General features: G+C 43.5%; 1 protein-coding gene across 3 annotated transcripts in view; it reads left to right on the top strand.

The window, feature by feature from the left end:
* Positions 1–20,095, top strand: part of FNDC1 (fibronectin type III domain containing 1) — an 87,389-nt gene that overhangs the window by 14,599 nt on the left and 52,695 nt on the right. Inside the window, exons 4-9 of one of the 3 annotated variants that reach the window (XM_044242924.1) lie at positions 6,351–6,557; positions 11,736–11,834; positions 13,372–13,489; positions 15,684–15,871; positions 16,604–16,711; positions 19,631–19,819. In XM_044242924.1, the coding sequence (XP_044098859.1) occupies positions 6,351–6,557; positions 11,736–11,834; positions 13,372–13,489; positions 15,684–15,871; positions 16,604–16,711; positions 19,631–19,819 (909 nt within the window). The remainder of the gene's footprint in view (positions 1–6,350; positions 6,558–11,735; positions 11,835–13,371; positions 13,490–15,683; positions 15,872–16,603; positions 16,712–19,630; positions 19,820–20,095) is intronic. The other 2 variants (XM_044242933.1, XM_044242943.1) reach the window with 2 other exon arrangements.

The following is a 20,095-nucleotide window of genomic DNA, read 5'->3' as shown; positions in this document are numbered from 1 at the left end:
GTGTGGCTGCTGGTGACACCAACTCTGTAGCCACTAGGAGTTTCTGAACAAGAGTGAAGTGGAGACAAGGAGGGCTACAGATCCAACAGACTGCAGTTCCAGCCCAGTTTCCTGCCCCTGCTGTCTGGCTTTGAAATTCCCCCTTAAGCATCCTCAGCCTCACTTTGTAAACAGGGCATTTTTGGGTGATTGTGAGGACGTTTGTCAAATGTCATCTACCTGGTAGGGATCCAATAATTTATGAAGGTTGGTGACATAGTGACAGTCACTATTCTAAAATAAAGAAATAAGGTACCCTTTCTCCTTATTGTTAAATAGCTAGGCCTATTGAAATATCACACAAAAACCCAGTAGTCAGATTATTAGGATGTTTTTTGGAAAAGAAAACAATAGCATTGAAAAGACTTCAGTTTAAGTGTTACGTATGTTGGTGTGGAAGGAGAGTTTCGTGAAACATTCAGAAGTGTCTCAAGATGACGAGTCAGAACTCTCTCAGGAAGGAGCCCTTGCCATATGTCACTCAATGCCGGGGCTGGGCCTACGTCAGTGGCAGGGAATCCATACTCTGAGTGGGGACAGCAAAGCCCACATCCTGTCTCTGTTCTGGCTGTCCACAGGTGATCTGCACACCCTCTAATGCATCTTCCCTCCCCTTTTCCTGCCCTCCCTCCTCTTCTTTATGCTTATTTATCAAAAGTACATGTAAGCTGGGGCACCTGGGTGACTCAGTCAGTTAAGCATCTTCCTTTTGCTCAGATCACAATTCCAGGATCCTGGCATGGAGTCCCTCACTGGACTCCCTGCTCGGTGGAGAGCCTGCTTCTCCTTCTCCCTCTGCTGCTCCCCCTGCTGTGCGCTCTTGTTCTCTCTGTCAAATAAATAAATTCTTTAAAAAAAAAAGTTCTGGAACACTGAAAAGAAATTTAAAAAATAAATAAAATTAAAAAAAAAAAGTACACAGAAGCTTTGGACTCGCACCTGGCTCTGATAGAGGTGGAGGCTGGGGCGTGTTTTCACAAGCCCTGCAGGTGAGTCTGATGCACTCTGCGGTAAAAGGGTCACTGCACTGGCCTCATAGGTTAGACCCCTTCCTGCTGTACAGACTGGTGCCCCTGCTGCCCTCAGGGTCTGATGTTTGGGAATTTGGGGGAAGGTGCTGGGGGCAGAGGACAGGGGAGCGGAGAGCCAGATAACACATAGGCCAGTCCTTTTGGGCCATGAAGAGGAGGATCGGGACTGTCTATGTCTGTGAAGCTGGGCGGGCAGAAGCGGGGTGCCAGGCTGCTCAGTGGAGCTGTGTGCTGAGTGATGGTGGATGTTCTGTAGGAACGTGAGAATGTCCTGTTACCTGAGACCAGGCTGAGGAAAGTGGTCACTGGACAGCAGTGGTCATGGACTCTTTTATGCCACCAAAGAGCAGGGACTTGCTCAGAGTAACTGACAATTGTTAGATGTTGATGAAGAATAGCACTGCCAGTTTTTGGTGCAGAAAAAGGGGGCTGGATTGGACCACCTCATAGCTGAGAAGGTTTTCAGTGTGAAGAGTCTTTGACAATAGCGCTTTCTTCTGCTTATGTCTGGTTCTTTGAGATACATTTTTTTTTGTGGCCCCTGTGTGCAAAGCATCACCATAAGCTCTGTGGTCCAGCCATGGCTCACGTTCTGGAGGGGGCGGCACACCCATCCAGGGAAGCTGATAAATGAGGGGTTTCATCTTTATCACAGTCTCAAACACATTTAATTAAACAATTAATGTGTGCTTAATGGAAGCCAAGTACAGCTTTAAATGCCTTATGTGGATTATCTTACAAAACTCCGTATGCGTCTATACTTTACAGAAGAGGAAACTGAGCTTCAGTGAAGGTTCTCAAAGTCACCCAGCCTGGGAGTACTAGACTCGGATTCAGAATTCTGACTTCGGTGCCTGTGGAAGCCGAGTGCAGAAGCAATCATGTTCAGCCAGTGCTGGAGTGTAGATGGGCACAGACCTTGTTGATCCTTTGATTTTTTAATTTTTTCTTTGTGAAAAGAACCGATTTTGATTCTGTATAACTTCAGAGTATTTGCAAATTTTCGTAGCTGGCAGGAGAGATCAGCAGAGATGTTCTAGTCCTGTCTGGCTTTCTGGAGTCTGCTATCATCCAGGTGGTAATCGTCACACCCAGCTGCCCTGCCAAGGAGACAGTGTGTGATCAAGTGCTGTGGGTCTTCTGCGATGGACCCGTTCTGAGTAATCTACCTGATTCTGTTGTTCCAAGAGCACTGGAGGCGGGACTGTATCCTGCCAAGTTTAAAAGATCCCTCTGTTCCGGTCAGTGTGAATGTGGTCACTCGTGGCAATTGTCACTTCCTGTTTTCATGATAGAAGACTTAAGGGAGATTTACCAGAAAAACTTCATGGGGCTTAGAGAAAATACTAAAATAATTTCATGGCAAGTGAATTTGAACCATATGGGTAGTTTTTTGTTGTTGTTGTTTTTTAATGTGTGCATCAGCTTAAAAGAAGATTACCAGATGACCTATAAAAGATCTTAAGAAAATGGTTGATGGTATGTAACCCAGAATATTAAAGAAAGGAAAATTTCAAAATACTTGAAAAAAATTAGTTGGCTTTCCTAAAACCAAGGTTTGGAAGATGGGGAACTGTGTTGAGGGGGCCATTGTCACCTTACTCGGTGGTTTGCAGAGTCAGTGACCTCTGTGTCTGGTGGGAGGAGGTCTCAGGACGGTCTTGGATGAGAGGCCTTCTTACTCATTTGCTACCTGCTGTGTGTACTGTCTGGTCTATTTAAGTGTGCGTGCATGCACACACGCACACACACACTTAATGCCTACTGTGCCAGGCATTATACTCATGCCCTGAGGAGGGTCTGTCTAGCTCAGAACCTTGCTTCACATTCCTTGGCAGAAGAGGTTAGGTGGTTGGCAGGATGACACATGGGGTGGGGGGGGAGTGGAAGTGGAAGGCGTCGAGGGAGATGAGAATGGAACCCAGCCCACAGTGCTTGAGTTCATGTCCTCACTTGACACTTTGTAGCTGGGTGGCCTTGGGTCAGCGACTTCACCTTTTCAAACCTGTTTTCTCTTAGGGATTATGACATGTATCCTACTTAACCTGGAAGCTCTTGTAAGGACAATTCAAATAAACCATGTGAGGGCTTACGGTAAACTGTGAAGTTCTATGTAAAGCAAATGGTGTGCTTGGTGGCTGGGGCTAGCCTCAGCCCTGTTCCCCATTCCCCCTTGCTCAGGAGGCCGGCCTCATTCTCCAGCCCTGGTGTGGGGTGGCTACAGAGCAGGTTCGAGACTGTGGTGAAAGCCCGTACAGTTTGAGGGCAGCAGTGTGGCTGATGCCTACTGGGCCTGGCAGGAATCAAGACAGAGCCACAAGCTGGGCACCTGAGGCAATAAACTTGTGCCATCTGAGACCAAGGTCCTTGTCCTTGGAACCTTACTGTTTCCTGTTTCTCAGGGACCCTGTCATGGTTCCCATGGTCTTTTTTCCTTTTTAGAGTCTTGTCAGTGCTTTACTGTTGAGTGTCAGGGGTTATCTGTTTGGGGTAGAGACCTGCTGTGTTCCCAAGGCTCAGGAGTGAGAGTGCATCCTCCCGAAACACTTTGCCCTGTGGTGTGTGTGGCTGGAAGTGTCCCAGGACCGGAGGCAGAGAATACTATCTCCGTTCAATAACTGATTTTTTTTCCCGACTCCTGTAAGACCCACATGTGTGTTCTCAGTACATTTGCCCATTTTGCTGGTGATCACCCAGAACTCCCATGCTGATGTGTTGCTTTCTGGAATGATGGGAGCATTGCCATAGGCCACAGAGGGATTTAGAAAAAGAGCCGGGATGGGGGTAACACCGAGGACAGTCAAGCTGATAACAGCACCATGAATATCTGTCCTATTTACTGCTGTCTCAGGAAATAGACCCTGACAGCCATGGTTGGGTGATAACCCTGTCATTTCTGCCCCAAATACTAGCAGTGCAAATGGCCGGTGGCAGCTTGAGCAAGCATCATTTTCAGCCCCACATCAGTGAGAGGTTGCCTTGAGGAGGTATGAACTTTTTACAGAAGTAAAATAAATATCCTATGTTGTGGACAGGGATAATTTTCACCTTATAAACTTTTAAAAAACATAGTACCGACCCTTGTCCAAAGCTGGGAACCCATGAAATCAAACCCCAACCTCAGGTGGCTCACCCTCAGGGAATCTATGTCATCACTCACAGGAGGGTCTTCTGTTGAAACTGAATTTTGTGCATGTGGTGACAGTTTGTACTGGAGGCACATAAAGGGGAACGTGACTTAGAAGCTGTAAAGACAGAATGAAGCAAAGGTTTTTGCTTCCTGTGAAGTTTTCTCTTGACTTCTATGCCCCTGCTCATGGCTCATGTCAAGTCTACTTTGTGCCTTTGCACAAAGCTGAAAAAGGCACAAACACTATCGCTGAGAAAGTCAACTTGGTTATGTGTTTTGTTCTAATGAATGTCCTCTGCCAATCTGCTAACTTTAAAAACAAACCAAAGCATTGTTGTTGATAAATGAGACTAAACATACTGCTCGTTATCCAGATTTTGCTTCTCATATGTGGTTTTTATGAGACATTTCCCTCAGTATTTAAAAAAATTCCCACTCAGGCCCCACACAAGGTCTGTTCATCAGTGACCAATGCTGACAAAGGACATTCCTGTTCACCTCTGTGACACAGTCACCTGTGGACAACTCAAACACTTAATAAGTTTTAGTAGCCTGGACCTTTCTAGGAACATGGGCACCACATTATTAAGGCTATGAATGAGAGATCCCCATTGGGAATGCATAAAAGCTACCGGCTCATAGGATTAATGTAAGAACTCATACAGTTACTCTGTGCTGTGCCATTAATGAGTTGGGTTATCAGTATTGAACACTTTGGCAAATTATTTTCTTTTGAACTATATAAATGAGTGTAGTTATCATTTCCGTAATTACTTGTTGGTCCTTAACTTTTATAGAGGCTAGTCCTTGAAATTGAGAGCTTACCTCCAACTTGGAACAAAACTGAAATCAGTTTAGTAGAACCCTACAGAAAGTGGTTACACTCATGACCCCAGGCTGTAAGGGCAAGTTCTATGTACTTAGTCCTTTGGCTGCATTTTTGGGTCAAAATCAAAAAATCTTAATAATGACCATTTTGCATATAGAGAAAAGTATTTACTGAACCATAACCTGGTATTCTTGTAGACGCTTGAGGAATGGGGGTGCCCAATAACTGAGTAGGTAATCTCCAGCTCATGTACTAAAGGATATTCCTTTTGATTAGATTTAAGACATGGGCACTGTGTGTCTGACTTTTCAGAATAACCATCTCCAATGGCTATTGATTTATTGCATTCTTGAAGTTGACACTAACTCGAGACATTAGATTTTATTTTTATGTCTTTGCTTAGCTGGGAATTTTCTAGTCTAAAAAGTTAGTTGAGAATTGACTAATAATAAGGCCAATGTAGATGGTTGGAGAATAATGCCTGGGAAGTACCTGGCTTCTGTAGGTGGAGAGATGCTCATTAGCCAAACTGTATCCCTGATGTAGGGCCAGAGTGCGGCTAATGTCCCAAACGGGCACTGTGGTCGTCACACCCTCCGCACCCCCGCCTTGTTGCCAAACTTATCAGCTCTTAATTGATGTAAAAGCAAGACTTTGAACACCAAGTATTGGCCACCAGAAGGCATTGCTTTGAAAAAGTTACCAATCAGGGTGTTTCTTGGGATTGCTCATTTAGCAAGAGGATTTCTAGACATCGAGTTCCCAAGAAGGAAAGAGCAGAGACTGAGGATTGCTGCTGTGTCTGTCTGGAGGGGCAAGACAGCCGCGTCAGAGAAACAAGGTAAAACACAAAAACCAGTTAGCATTTCACTCTTAGGGATTTCCTGTAAGAACAAGGAAAGCCTGTCTTTTCAACCTTAGAGTGGAAAGTGCTTAGGAAAGGACTGTTAGAAATAACGCACAAGTGTGTTTGCTCTATTTTTACACTGACCTTTAGCTCTCACTAGAGAATATACAATTTTGGCCTTAAGAAGGCAAAATAGACAAGAAGGAACGTTGTAAAACATCCAAGATTTCTGGCTGGCCACCTCAGAATGACTTCTTGAGACCTCTCTGTCTGAAGTGCGGTGAGGAATGGGTGCATCAAGCGTTGATACCCTTGGGGGAAAAGTGTTCCTCCTAGAAATGGTTTACCAAAAATGGATGTTTTGAGCCCAGCTGCTAATTGTTGCTGCTCCGTCTTTAGACAGACTTTATAGACGCAGCGGTTCACTCTTAGGGGTATACTGTGTAATAATTTCTGTGTCATGTCCTCTTTAAGAAAAGGAAGTGCCAAACAAGCCCTTGCGTGTCCGCGTCCGATCCTCAGACGACCGACTCTCCGTTGCGTGGAAGGCACCGCGCCTGTCGGGAGCCAAGAGTCCACGCAGATCACGGGGTTTTCTTCTGGGCTACGGAGAAAGTGGCCGGAAGATGAATTATGTCCCACTGACGAGAGATGAGCGGACGCACGAAATTAAAAAACTGGGTGAGTTCAGTGTTATATGCTATCCGATGTGTTGGTGACCTTTGCCATGACGTCAATGTTTAGAAGCTCGTTCATAACCAAAGATTGTATTTGAGACGCAGTGCTGTTCATTTTCCAGGTGTGATGATGATTAACTGTGCTCTTTGCTCTGTCCGTCCTCCACGCCTTCATCCTTTCAACCTGCAGTTAGTGGCAGGACGAGCCCCCCCGCCCTGTGCGCCTCAGCTGCTGCCTCAGCTCAGCACCAGTTCCTGGAGCCGGGCCGCTACCCTGGACGTGGGAGGGAAGCTGATGCTCTTCGCATCTTGTCTCTGCTTTCACCATTTTGTTCTTTCAAGCTTTGTCTTAGCTCCCAGGACACTGGACCTTGGGTCCTTTCAAGATGAAATGTGGCCGCTGATAGATGCACACCGGGCCCGCCTTCTTCCTTTGCAGACCCTCACTGGGTGAAGGAAGCTTTGGCCCTGGGATGCAGATGGGAACGTCTGCTGGAATGTGGAGAGATTGTGCACATGGTTCCGGCTTGGGTCGAGGCCTGACCTTTGATGCTCTCACTCATGACAGGTCTGGACAGTGGCGGAGGCCACAGCCCGAGCAAGGCGACGCTGCAAACTCCTGCTGTTCTCCCCCTTTCCTCACACCCCCTGGCTGACCGGAGGAGTTTGGCGGGAGGTGCCGGGAGAGCGTGGGTTGCCCCTTTGTGTGTTCTCCTCTCACAGGGAAGCCAGACTGTAGAGAGCACATGATCTACTCAGTTTCTCTGGGCACAGGTCACATAGGGCCTAGGGTTGGGCAGCAGAGCCTGGCGGTTCTGTCGCTCATACTAGAAAGCATGCTTGCCCCATGATCTCCAACGTAGCCGGTGCCAGCAGCAAATATGTTGGCCCCACTGCTTGTTCTCCAGTCTCTTCCAAATTGGATCAGTGCTTGGATGAGGAAGGGGGGTTCTTTATTGGACCCTCCCAGAAGACTCCAGTAGGACCTGCTGATCTCTTCACTTGATGATGCCAGCCGGGCCTCATATCGGTGAGATGGGCTGGAGGTGGGAAGGAGGGCCGGCTCCGGGCAGAGGAGCCCAGAAGGGCACAGAGCTGAAGGTCTGTGCTATGAACAGAGTCACTGGTGAGAGGGCAGTGGTGTCCGTGTTGCCTCCTTAAGTCTTTGTCAGACTTAAGGACAGGCAAGTGGCGGGAAATGAGACAGGCGACACAAAATAGAGAAATGGAAGCCAGAGTGAGGGTTCTAGGCTTGCAGCAGTGATGACCAGTAGTTTGGAGCTCAGGAAACAGCCGGTGAGAAAGGTGATGTTGGGACCAGGGCTGCCTGTGGGAAGAAGGTCTACTGGCCCCAGGTGCCCCAGGTGCTCCGGGAACACAATTCCCTCTGCTCAAGGCATGACCACAGATTCTGGAATTTGGACAAGAAGCTCCGAGTTCCTCAGGACTCCCAAGGCCAACCCCGTGGGCCACATGGCAGGTGTGTTCGGGGCTGGTTTGAGCTGGTTGGAGACACTCGTGGAAGCCCCGCTACATTCCCTTCTGGTATAACCAAGAAGTCACTGTCCTATTCAAGCTGTCGGTTCAGCCACCTGCTGAAGACCCTTGAACAATTCTGGTGGGTGTTCTCCTGGGCGTAATATACAAACCATGTCAATATTCAGACTCCACAGTCCCCCAACAAAAAGACCAGCTACCTCTCTTCTCCAGTGCCACCGGAAGCCACGTGGGATCGTAGAAGGCACTGGAGACATCTGAGCTGAGCGTGTTTTGTGAGACTTCTGTATTAGCAGCGAGACCTAGAGCCAGAAGCCCCGTCATCTGGAGACGCATCGGTCATTCATTCCCGAACCTACCCCTTACCCCATTTCAGGGGAAATGGGCCAGATTCTACCCAGAGTATCAGCAGCAGAAGAGTCGCTCCTTCTGCATTCCTGAGGCTGCAGGGCAGCGTGTTTCCAGTGGGAGGTTTTCATTGTTCTGAGTCCTTCATGGATACCATGCAGTAAAACCTGGTTTCGTGCTAACAAGTTTCTCACCTGACCGGTGCTGCTGTCTCTTCATTTGCTTGGTAGTGACCCCTGGCTCATCCAAGGGCAACAGACAGATTTTTCTGCTTTTTGAACTTGAACCAATGTGGGAACTGAGGTCAGGGCTGGGCTCCCATCCCAGCCTGATAGACAGTGCCTCCTACGCCTCCACGACGTTTTGGCTTTTGAATTTTCACACACACACACAAAAAGTGTTGGACTTGCCATCACCAATGTTCTATGAGGCTGCCAAGAAGAAGAAGAGGTCTCCCTGGACACTTGCTCTATCATAATGGGGAGGATGCTGTGAATTCCAGGAGGGGATGTTGCAGTTGGACCTGCTGTGTCATGGGAGACCAGTGTCCTCATTTTCTCCTGCATAGGATTTTACTTATGTGTATGACCGAGATGCCATTGAGAGCGTGGTGCCCACAGAGAATGGTCAAGGAAACCTGGAGAGAGGTGGGGTCCTGTCCGCAAAAGTCCCACCCTCCCACTCACTCACAAAGCACATGTGACTAGACCTTTTCCGTGTCAGGCCTCTTGGGGGCACCGGGGCCCCAGCAGTCCCTCACAGAGACAGATCCCAGACAGAGTGTCGTGAAAGCAGAAACCGTAGAGTAGGTACGGGGGGCCTGAAGTGGTGTGGTGGGCACCCCAGGCCAAGCCCATCCAGGGGAGCATGGATGGCAATGGAAGGCAGAGGCCAAAGGACACAGCAAGCGCCCGGACTCACATGGGAGCAGGACAATAATGAAGGAGTAGTGCATGAGTTTGGGGCCTTCAGGAAGTTATGACAGACAGTCCCAAGTTCAGAGCCGATACACTGGCTCTGACAAGGGGCTGTGGTGGCTGGGGCGTCAGGGGGCACTGGGCTGATGATGCTGGGGTCATTTTGGAAATTTTATCTCCAGAGTACCAATAATCAGGGGCACAGAACGGAGTGTGTTATCGTACCAGTGAGTCTTCGTTATTTCTGTGAAAAAGAGATTGTTGCTCCATAACCAGCACTTGGCTCTGGGCCCTCCTCCCTCACCTGCTGTCGTAAATCCTGGTGTCACACTGGCCCTAACACCTTGTCCATGACTGTGGGTGGGTTATCTCATCCCCCTGCCCCTGGTTTCTCATCTGCAAAGAGGAGACTGTGAGAATAGCTTCTTCATGGGGCTTTTGTTGGGACTAAATGAGGGGCAGGCGTGACACACTCAGCCCAGCCGAGACCAGAACCAGACACGTGGACTCTTCTGGTTTATTCTACTTCATGGTAATCTCAGGCCAGGTTTAGTGTAGAGAGCTAGCAAGTCAAGAATCTGGGTATTAACAACAATCTAGGAACTTTAAGAAATACATCACAAATAAGTAAAAACGTCAGTTGTGGGAAATTATTCATTTCTCGGGGGCTCTTGATAAATGATGACACACTGCTTTTTAAGTTTCTTTTTATGTGTTCCTGGGTTGTGAGGTTGGATGGCAGAGTTTTTCTTTGTTGACCTTTGGCTGCTTCCTTTGTCAGTAGCACCAAGAAATTAACCATCCTATGGGACTTCTCTTTTTGGAAGCTTAGTTTGATGCTCTATGAATCCCAGTGTTACAAACTTTATTTTTCTCTTTTATGAAACATATATTTCAAAATCCGCTGGTAGCATGTCAGAACCTTAGCCTAAATAATAGTTTACTCATCAAAGCACGAGTTTCATTTGCCCTATGTATGTGTATGTATGTGTGTGTGTGTGGAGAGAGAGAGAGAGAGAGAGAGAGATAGGCTATATTCAAAGTTTGTCAAATAATATCCCCTTCCCATGAAATGTGACTGGGCTATTGCAGTTTATAAGTTGCCCTGTGTGAGGTTTTTGAATGTTGATTTCCTTTTATGTTTAACTGACATGCTGTCTGCAAAAACAAAAGGTTAATTTTCCCATTACTGTGAGAGTTTGCAATGCCTGAAGTTCCCCAGTGTTACAGGTTCTCACTAGCATCGCTGTCATCTCTCCAAGTTTTGCTTAGGTATTACCTGACGGTGTAATTGCCTGATGGTGTATGACTATATCATACTGGGGAGCCTGGGTGGCTCAGCCCATTAACCATCTCACTCTTGATTTGGGCTCAGGTCATGATCTTAAGGTGGTGAGATGAAGCCCCACGCAGGGCTTCACATTGAGCATGGAACCTGCTTAAGATTCTCTCTCTCTCCCTCTCTGTCTGCGTCCTGCCCTCTCTGTGTTCGTTCTATCTCAAAAAATTTAAAAAAAAAAAAAGAAATATATCATATTGCTTCATTTTTATTCTTAAACTAATTAAGGCTGTTGCTGGAAACTCAGTTAATAGAGCTGGGAGTTAGGCATTAGAAACTCCGGATTCAGAGAAGATTCTGAGTCCTTCTAAGGGTCATGACTGTGGGCAAATCGATTTTCTCATGGCTTTATGTCCTTACTTATAAAGTAGAAGGCCAAATTGGAATTTAATCAAGGTTTCATCTGGATCCCAGATTTTATGATTTCATGGTACTCAAGAGTTACAAGTTTTATTTCATCATTGTAATTTTTTTCCTAATAGTTTTCAAGTTTAGATTCGGTTAGGTACTACTGGAGTGTGGCGTAGAAGGAATTAACTGAAAGAACAATCTAGAAATAAAGGATGTGTTTGAACTCCTACATTTGCTCTTAGCAAATCTTCGGAGGCTCAGTTCTAAGGAATTCAGTTTCCAAGGGCCCAGCATCCTCTCTGCACTGATAACCTGGTACACTCACTCTTCTTGTCTTGCTCCCTTCTTTGTGATGACAGATAAAAAACCAGAATGAGCCCTCTTCTCTATTTGGAGGTAAAAAGAATTTGGGGGGATTCTGTGGGCAAATATATTATTGTTTTCTTTTTTAAACATCGGTCATCTTTCTTCAATGTTGAGGAAATAGAAACCCATTTCTCAAGAATTACAGGTAATGATCACTTCCATGTTTTCTCACACGATAGTGTTTTTCTTGAGCCTAGTTTTCTAATGTTCTTGGTCTCATCTTTAATGATCCTGAAGAAGTTGGAATGCTCCAGAAAGATGAGATGGGAAGGGAGTGGGGCTGTGGGTGGGGGATGCGGACAAAGAGGGTGTGCGTCCCGGAAAGCCAAGCGCGGAGCCTCACCCATTGCCGGTTGGTCCACAGCCTCGGAGTCGGTGTATGTGGTCTCCCTGCAGTCCATGAACTCACAGGGGCAGAGTCAGCCTGTCTACAGGGCTGCCCTAACGAAACGGAAGATTTCAGGTATGTTTCCAAGGACGAACCTGCTCACGTCCTGGTCTGTGTGGATGCCGGGTTGTTTCCAAATGATGCTGCGTAAGTGGCGAATCACTTGGATGTCACTGAGTGTGAAGGAAACCACGGGACCGGCTTGGTCATATTTCGGACACGAGCATGTTTCATTTATACTCAGAGATAAGCGTGTTCGTCTGAGGAAGTATATTTCTCTGTGTATTTTGAATGGCTTCCCGGTGCGACAGATTTGCCGCTGTAGGACTGGCCAAGCATTTGGTCCAATTACAGTCACAGTCTAACCCACACATCAGTTGCCCTTGGTAGCAGACCATGAACAGAGAGAAATGAGAGTCCGTGTGGAGGGGGCAGTGAGCAAGATCTGCCCTCACACTTAATTTTAGCCCAAATCTCCTAAACGTAGCATTGAGAAGAGTGAGAGAAGTGTGGTAGAGGCTTACTCATAGTCTCACCATTGTTCATTTACCAAGGGATGTTTTTCCCTACATCCATTCACAGATTTTTAAAATACTACATCTTAATAAATTCCACATACCTATTCTGGGTCCTGCACCTTAATTTAAAGAGGCAACATGCAGCGTGGTTATTTTCAGGAATTCACAATTTATTTGTGATTACAGTTTTATCTGACAGATCAGATACTAAATTATGTATATATCTATATTATCATTTTTGTTTATGATTATAGTTGCTTACATTGTGTGATGGAAATCTCAAATACACGATGATGCACTTTTATTTTTCAGTATTTATTGCTATAGAAAAAGTGTCCACATTGTTTTTTAACAAGCTATTTCCACCTTCCCCTACCTGTAGAAAAGTCACATCCTTTTGAAACATGGTCCCTGAAAGGTGAAAAGAAAAAAAAAATAAAACCCTCAAGAGACTAAAAGCAAAATTGAAGCCTGTAAGTCCTCATTTTGGGTAGAGATTGAATAGAAACTATAGGCTTCGTGGGTATGATGTATTCTCTTGGAAATTGGCAAACTGAACTCTACTTTATGTCTGAATGTGTAACTTTTAATCTGTCTTGTTGGAACCACATTTTCTAAAATGGGAGGACATTGAAGCCAATGTGATTTGTGCATTTGTTTGAACCAGAATTTCATTTCATGCCATGATCGCTAAGGAAATGCTCTGGCTTGACCTTTTTTCCCCCAAAACTTTTGCTTCCTGTAAATTTTGTATTATTTCCCAGAAACTTACAGTACATGTTAAGAAAACACTGAGTTACTTGGAGTATTTTGGCCCAAGGCAAAGCATCCCTTTTGCACTGTTCTTTAGGTCAGCTGTATTGGGGAACTTTTCAAGTAAACTGCCCATTTATTAGACTGTGGGTAAGAACAAGAATGGAGATTTTGGTTGTTCTACATTGACCAAGCAAACAATTGCTTAGCTTTCATTTTATCTACATCAAGTGTAAGCAATTTAAAAATTATATAGCATGAATAATGAACTCTGGGGCCAGAGGACTCAGGGCAGATCCTCTTGTTGAGATAACCTCTAACATGTCCCGTTGTCATTTCAGAAGAGGATGAACTAGACGTGCCTGAAGACATCAATGTCCGGGTCATGTCATCCCAATCTGTGCTTGTAGCCTGGGTGGATCCTGTTTTGGAAAAACAAAAGAAAGTTGTTGCATCAAGGTACTTTCCCTTATTTATTTGTCTTTGTTTAAGTATGAGAGATGTGAATTTCTGGTCCTTAAGAGACAGGTGTTTATTTGCATGACCGTATCTTCTGACATGTGAGTGCTGGACTCTCCTATAGCTGGGTGGTAGACTGTTCTATGACAATCTAGCTAGTCTTGGATGCCGTCACACATTTTCCTCAGATCAGATATGTCCAGGGCCTTGTGTGTAATGCACACAGCAGGACCTCACTTTTCACTTGTTCAGAGTTTTGTCTTGTGTCTGGAAATTCCCTAGATTCCGTTTTCTTTCTTCGCCCCATGTGGGTTTTGCTTTATCTCACTGTGATGTATTTGTGAGCTGAGGATGTGACCCCATTTTATTTTATTTTATTTTATTTATTTTTTTCCAATTTATTTATTTTCAGAAAAACATTATTCATTATTTTTTAAAAGATTTTATTTATTTATTTGACAGAGAGAAATCACAAGTAGATGGAGAGGCAGGCAGAGAGAGAGAGAGGCAGGGGGGAAGCAGGCTCCCTGCCGAGCAGAGAGCCCGATGCGGGACTCGATCCCAGGACCCTGAGACCATGACCTGAGCCGAAGGCAGCGGCCTAACCCACTGAGCCACCCAGGCGCCCCTGTGACCCCATTTTAGAAGGAGTCTTACCTTTCCTCCTGTTAAACAGGAAGGGTCACAGTAGGAAGGATTTTTATGTAGAGAAGGGGACATTTGTCAAATGCCTTGCACACCATAGTTCTTCATTCTTCAGACACTGAATTGCCTTATATCTAGCTCATTTGTGCATAGCAGAAGGCACTGTTTTGTCTCATAATGATATTTTGATAATATTAGATATTATAATAGCTCATGATACTATGCTGCTCAGATTTTTATACTGATTTGCAATAGCAGTAGAAGAAAAACCAATCACAAGATTAAAGTAATCTTTGTGTTTAAAAAACATTGGTGAACACCATTCCTTGTTAGTGGTAGGTAAGTATAAACATCAAAATTTTATTGTTAAACTACTGAATAGTTTATATTACCAAGAAAAAGCCAAGATTTCTATATATTAACTTTTAGGACCCTATATATTAACTTTTGAACATATCTACAACCAAGAAAAGTGAACGTCCTTTAAAAAAATGAATGGAGTATAATTCTGAGATTGTATATGTATATTATGTATATATTTTTATATTTTTATTATATATATTTATTCTTTATACACACACACACCATTATTTGTATTATATACAGTTTTTGTTACTGTTTGTAAAGAAAAAGAAAAAGACATCTGCTTCATTTGAAAGAAAGTGAGAAAGCTCATAGTGATTCTCTTCCATTTTGTTCCTGATTACCACTGGACTTTGATTCCCAGTATCTTGATCAAAATGATAAAGGGCTCGAGTTTTCTTAGCAAGACTCTTGTATTAACTGGCAGGCTGTGTCTGCAACTGAAGTCTTATCTTGGCTTATTAAATATCACCTTGTTAATGCTTCAGATGCTTTCTACTGCCAAGTGGCTGCAAAGAACATTTCTTGGCAAAGGAATACAATAAATGGAGTTTGCAGCTCTTTGAGTGTGGAGGATGTCTTCTGTCTGGGACCGCTACTACCATGTTTGCTCCTAGCATTTCTCTCCCTGATAATCATACAGTAGAGTTCCTTTTGTAAGCTCTTCTATCCTGCTCTGTTTATTACACACTTTCGCTCCTTCTCATGGTAATAATTCTACTCAAAACCACATGCTGCTTTTCCCCCTGAACCTATAGAAAACATGCCTGCTTTGGGATGAAGTGGATCTTCTTGTCTGTCTTTTCTGGAGAACCAAGATACCTTGGGCCAGTTTCAGTTCTTACTATTGCTTTTTTCACACCACATGCCTGCACACACATACACACACACATCCCTCAGAAGGCACCTGCTTGGTCAAACCTGTCCCTCTTCTGTCCCTTCCCTTCTTTATCTTTGAGCTGTAAGACACTAAGCTCCATCTCTCCTGGCTGACTTTAGACACCTTTCCTGGAACTGAAGAGCAAATTCTTTGACTTAATAACATAGTCAAAAAATGTAGATTTTTGTCCTCTTTAATTTCTCTCCTTACCTCCCAAAGTTATTACTCATGGGGAAGGAAGAATAGCAAGGAACCTAGTGTTCAGTTGCAGAGAATTGGTCAACTGGTTGCCTTGTTTCCTTATAGACAGTACACTGTGCGCTATCGAGAAAAGGGGGAGTTGGCAAGGTGGGACCACAAGCAGACCTCCAACAGACGCGTGTTGGTTGAGAACCTGATTCCAGACACCATGTATGAATTTGCAGTCCGTATTTCACAGGGTGAAAGAGACGGCAAATGGAGTACATCTGTCTTCCAGAGAACACCAGAATCTGGTCTGTATTTAAAATGGCCTTTGGATCTTCCATTTGGGAATTGCCCTGAAAATAAGATTTAAAGATAATTTAAGAAACCAATGGTGATAAAGTCCAGCAGGGGCATTTTTTAAAAAGTAACATTAACCCTAAATCTGAGATGTGTTTCTAGGTACTAAGGCAAAGAAGTTCGGGCATTGTTGCCCACGTTTATCCTCCACTGGCCGTCTTCATTAGCATGTCATCCTGACATGTGGAGCATAGTACATCCCAGAATAGAGCATAATTACAAATCACCACAGGATGTGTGCATGCCCCTGGGTAATGCATGGAGGGCAGGGAGGGTAGGGAGAATCTTCTTCCCTGAGGCTGAGCTTGCATTTGATTCTGGGGGAGAATTGTACTTGGTATCAATTATTTTCTTTTAAATGATGTCTTTACAAGTTTTATTAAAAAGAAGTTCGAACTGGATTATAATCTTCTTTATATATTTCAAGATTCATCAATGAGAGATATTCTGAATTTCTAAAAGCATTTCCCTAGATATGTCTGAACTCACTGCATGAGTCAGTAGCACTGACATAACCAGTATATTGCACAAAGAGTCAAACAGAGTGGAGTTTTCTGTCATGTATATTAACAATGAACATAGTAGTGCTGCCCTGAAAAATCTATCTGGAGGAACCACATGTCACTTACTTTTAAAATATCCATAAGAGCATTTTTAAACCTTGGGTCCTTGTCTCTCTGTAGCTCCTACAACAGCTCCTGAAAACTTAAATGTCTGGCCAGTCAACGGCAAGTCTACCGCCGTCACTGTAGCTTGGGACGCGCTGCCTGAGACCGAGGGGAAAGTGAAAGGTAGGAACCTCATTGTTTAAGGTATTGAGTGCACACAGAAGAGACATACTCCAAATAGAGATGTGTACATTGACTCTGATCAACATCAGCTCTAACAGCAGGCTTGGTGACTGGGAGAGCAATAGGGAAGCAACATATGTGTATGGGGCGCTAACCCAACGAACAAGGCTATTTCATGTACAGGTCTCATTGTCAGGAGGATCCAGGTCCTCATGAAGATGACTTTTCATCCTCCCTATCCACAGCGATTTCGGTGCTGCTATCAGGAGGGGTGTTTTTAATTGTAGGGGTGTGACATCATAACCTTTACCCATACAAATGACAGCCTTGTGTTTCATTCTATGGATCTTCTCATTGTACCAATAAGATTACGGGATGTGGGAGTAAGTAGAAACCCTGTGGGACCACAGATGTCTTGAATGAGACCATAGGTATTTAATGGGTTTGAAAAAAAAAGTAGTAAAAATTAAATAAAAATGGATTTTTTCCTATTTGTCAGATTTTAATTAAATTTTTTTTTGGTTGAGGAAAAATGTGACTTTAAAACAAACAAAAAAAAATACCAAAGATGAAACCAAATTAAAATAGAATAAAATTCACAGCTAAATTTAAAAATAATCTCTTGAGAGCATGAAATAAGAACATACATTACTTCTTTTTGGTGCAAAAACATTCAAGAACCCTTCAGAAGTCTTTTCAGAGACATTGGAGCAGGCTGTATGGTTGTTCCCCCTGACATCGCATATACAGATGTGCCGTAAGGGTACATTATACTATTGCTTGATTTTGGAAGACAAGTTACATCTATGTCCAAAAACTATGAAAGGTTTGTGTAAGGTTAAAGAAATTGAGAAAATTATCTATCTAAATAACCTCTTTTGAGAATTTCTTAATTGAAAGAGCTGAAATGTTCTCTTGTATTCAACTTTCAAAGATATCTCAGTTATCTTTGAGGACCTGTAAAGATGGAACAATGGAAGTTAAGGGAGGCACACGTAGAGGAGTAGTTTCTTTTTTTTTTTTTTTTTCTCAAGATTTTATTTATTTGACAGAGAGAGATCACAAGTGGGCAGAGAGGCAAGCAGAGAGAGAGAGAGAGAGAGAGAGAGAGAGGAGGAAGCAGGCTCCCTGCAGAGCAGAGAGCCCGATGCAGGACTTGATCCCAGGACCCAGAGATCATGACCCAAGCTGAAGGCAGAGGCTTAACCCACTGAGCCACCCAGATGCCCCTAGGGCAGTAGTTTCTAAACCTAATGCTTTCTCATTTGCTTGGAGATTTTAAAGAATATATTGTACTATTCTTGCTCATTTTTTTCCCAGTGGAATAAATGAGAAGCAAATGAAGAGAAGAAATATTTAATTGGCCCTTTAAATCATCCTTTTTATGACAGTTTGTCATGATGCTGGCAAGGATTCTGAAAATTGCATAAAGACATTTTTGGCTGATGACTTTCATTAGTTATAAAAAAGTCAATTGTTGCTCCTTTCATGACTTTATTATCATGCTACTTATTTGCTTTCTCTCCCTCTCCCACATCTTAGTTTATATTTATAGCTCTCTGGCGAATGAACCTCCTTGGTAGTCAATGAAATATTTTCAAAAATAGTAACAGCTACTGAGTTTTTGTGTCCAAAAGAACTCAAGAATCTTAACTCTGCTTAGGCAGTTTTCACAAAGGAGTGATGGTGGGCCTGAAAATTCATAATCACACTGGGGAGTTATATGTGTGACAAATATAAAACACAATGGAAGAATATAGTTTGACATGGTTACATTTTTTCCAGATGAATTGAATTCATACAAAAACCTGTATTACCAAATTTTATAGACAGTGGGTTCTTTTAATTTTTATTTTTGACCACCACAAATGACTAGTTTGTTCATTTTCAAAAAGAAAAGAATGTGGGGTTTTTTTTCCCAGAAAAATGCTGCAAAGACCTTTTTGGTTGAAGTTTTTAGGTTTATGTGCTTTTTAAAGATTAGATCTCAGGGAAGAGGAAAGGTCTTCTGTGCTTCTCTAGATATGAGAAAGATAGTATGACAGTTGCTTGGTTTTTCTGTGATTCAGATGATTTTTTGTGGTTAGCTCCTACTCACATTAATTTGATAAGCTTTGTAAATCTTGAGTACATTGAGAGGAAAAGAGGCATGACAGTTTTTAGTCAAGGGTGGAAATTCTGCTTCAAAACATGGCTTCTTTATGGTACAGCATTTCCATAGAAGCCATACAACTATATTAGTTGCTTGGACTGAATTTGCTCTGATTTTCAAAGTTCAAGTGCATTACATGTTCATAAATATCAGTGATTGGAGATGGAAACAATAGACATCACATAAATCTACGAACTGGCAACTTTTCCTTACAGTTTTAAATAGTGTGAAATATACTTACCTAGGTATATTGAGTCAGGATTGTAATTCCTACAAAAGGGAAATTATACTCCATATATGGGATTAATGCACAAATAGCCCAGATTAATATACCAAGACTCCTTGAGGTCTTGGTAGCTCTTCCGATTCAGTTCTGACCATTGTCATTTAAATCTTCCATGGGTTCTTCTACTCAGGCTATATTAATGTTGACATAGTAAATTAGTAAATAAGCACAATGAAGAAAAACTCCAATGTAAGTAGATTTGGTGGTTGTGTGAAGACTGGCCTCCTGGGGTCCATATGTTTAATTTGCCGAAAATAGGAATCTGCCCGAGAATTCACTCTGTGGCCTTGTCTCGTAGCCTGAATGGATGTTAGTTCACCGTCCGTTGTGTCTTCACGCTCCAGCTGCCGACTTGGCGTGCATTGCTACAGTATTAATTTTAGTAATGCACGTTCTAATTCATCCTGCCCATACAGTCTGTCTGCTGGACACAGGACTGTTTTCAGTTTCCTCCTTCCAACCGTCTGCCAAATCATTTCAGAATACATTCTTTCATACGCCCCGGCTCTCAAACCATTTGGAGCAAAGTCCCTCACCTATCCTGGAGAGACTACTTCTGCCCTAGTGGATGGTCTGCAGCCTGGGGAACGCTATCTTTTCAAAATCCGGGCCGCAAACAGGAGAGGACTGGGGCCTCACTCCAAAGCCTTCATTGTCGCTATGCCAACAAGTAAGCATTGTGTGTTTGTGGCTCTATCTCTGTCTCTCTTCATTACTGCTAATTGTGGTGTCTTACTTTGAATCATGCTCGTCGATATAGAACTGCTTTGTCGACGATTTTGGGGGCTACCTTTACCTGTTGATTTCTAAAATATTTTTGTTGCCCATTGGGAGATTGGTCTCCCTGGAGATGAAAAGATTATTGATTTCTAGTCATATGAATGACTGTTACAATATTCCAATAACATGAATGTATTAATTATGTGATTGATTTTATGTCACTATG

The sequence above is a fragment of the Neovison vison genome, chromosome 1, assembly GCF_020171115.1.
Source record: "Neovison vison isolate M4711 chromosome 1, ASM_NN_V1, whole genome shotgun sequence".
In the NCBI taxonomy this organism is placed as follows: domain Eukaryota; kingdom Metazoa; phylum Chordata; class Mammalia; order Carnivora; family Mustelidae; genus Neogale; species Neogale vison.
Note: the sequence above shows the minus strand (reverse complement) of the source record. Positions and strands in the feature narration are given on the sequence as shown.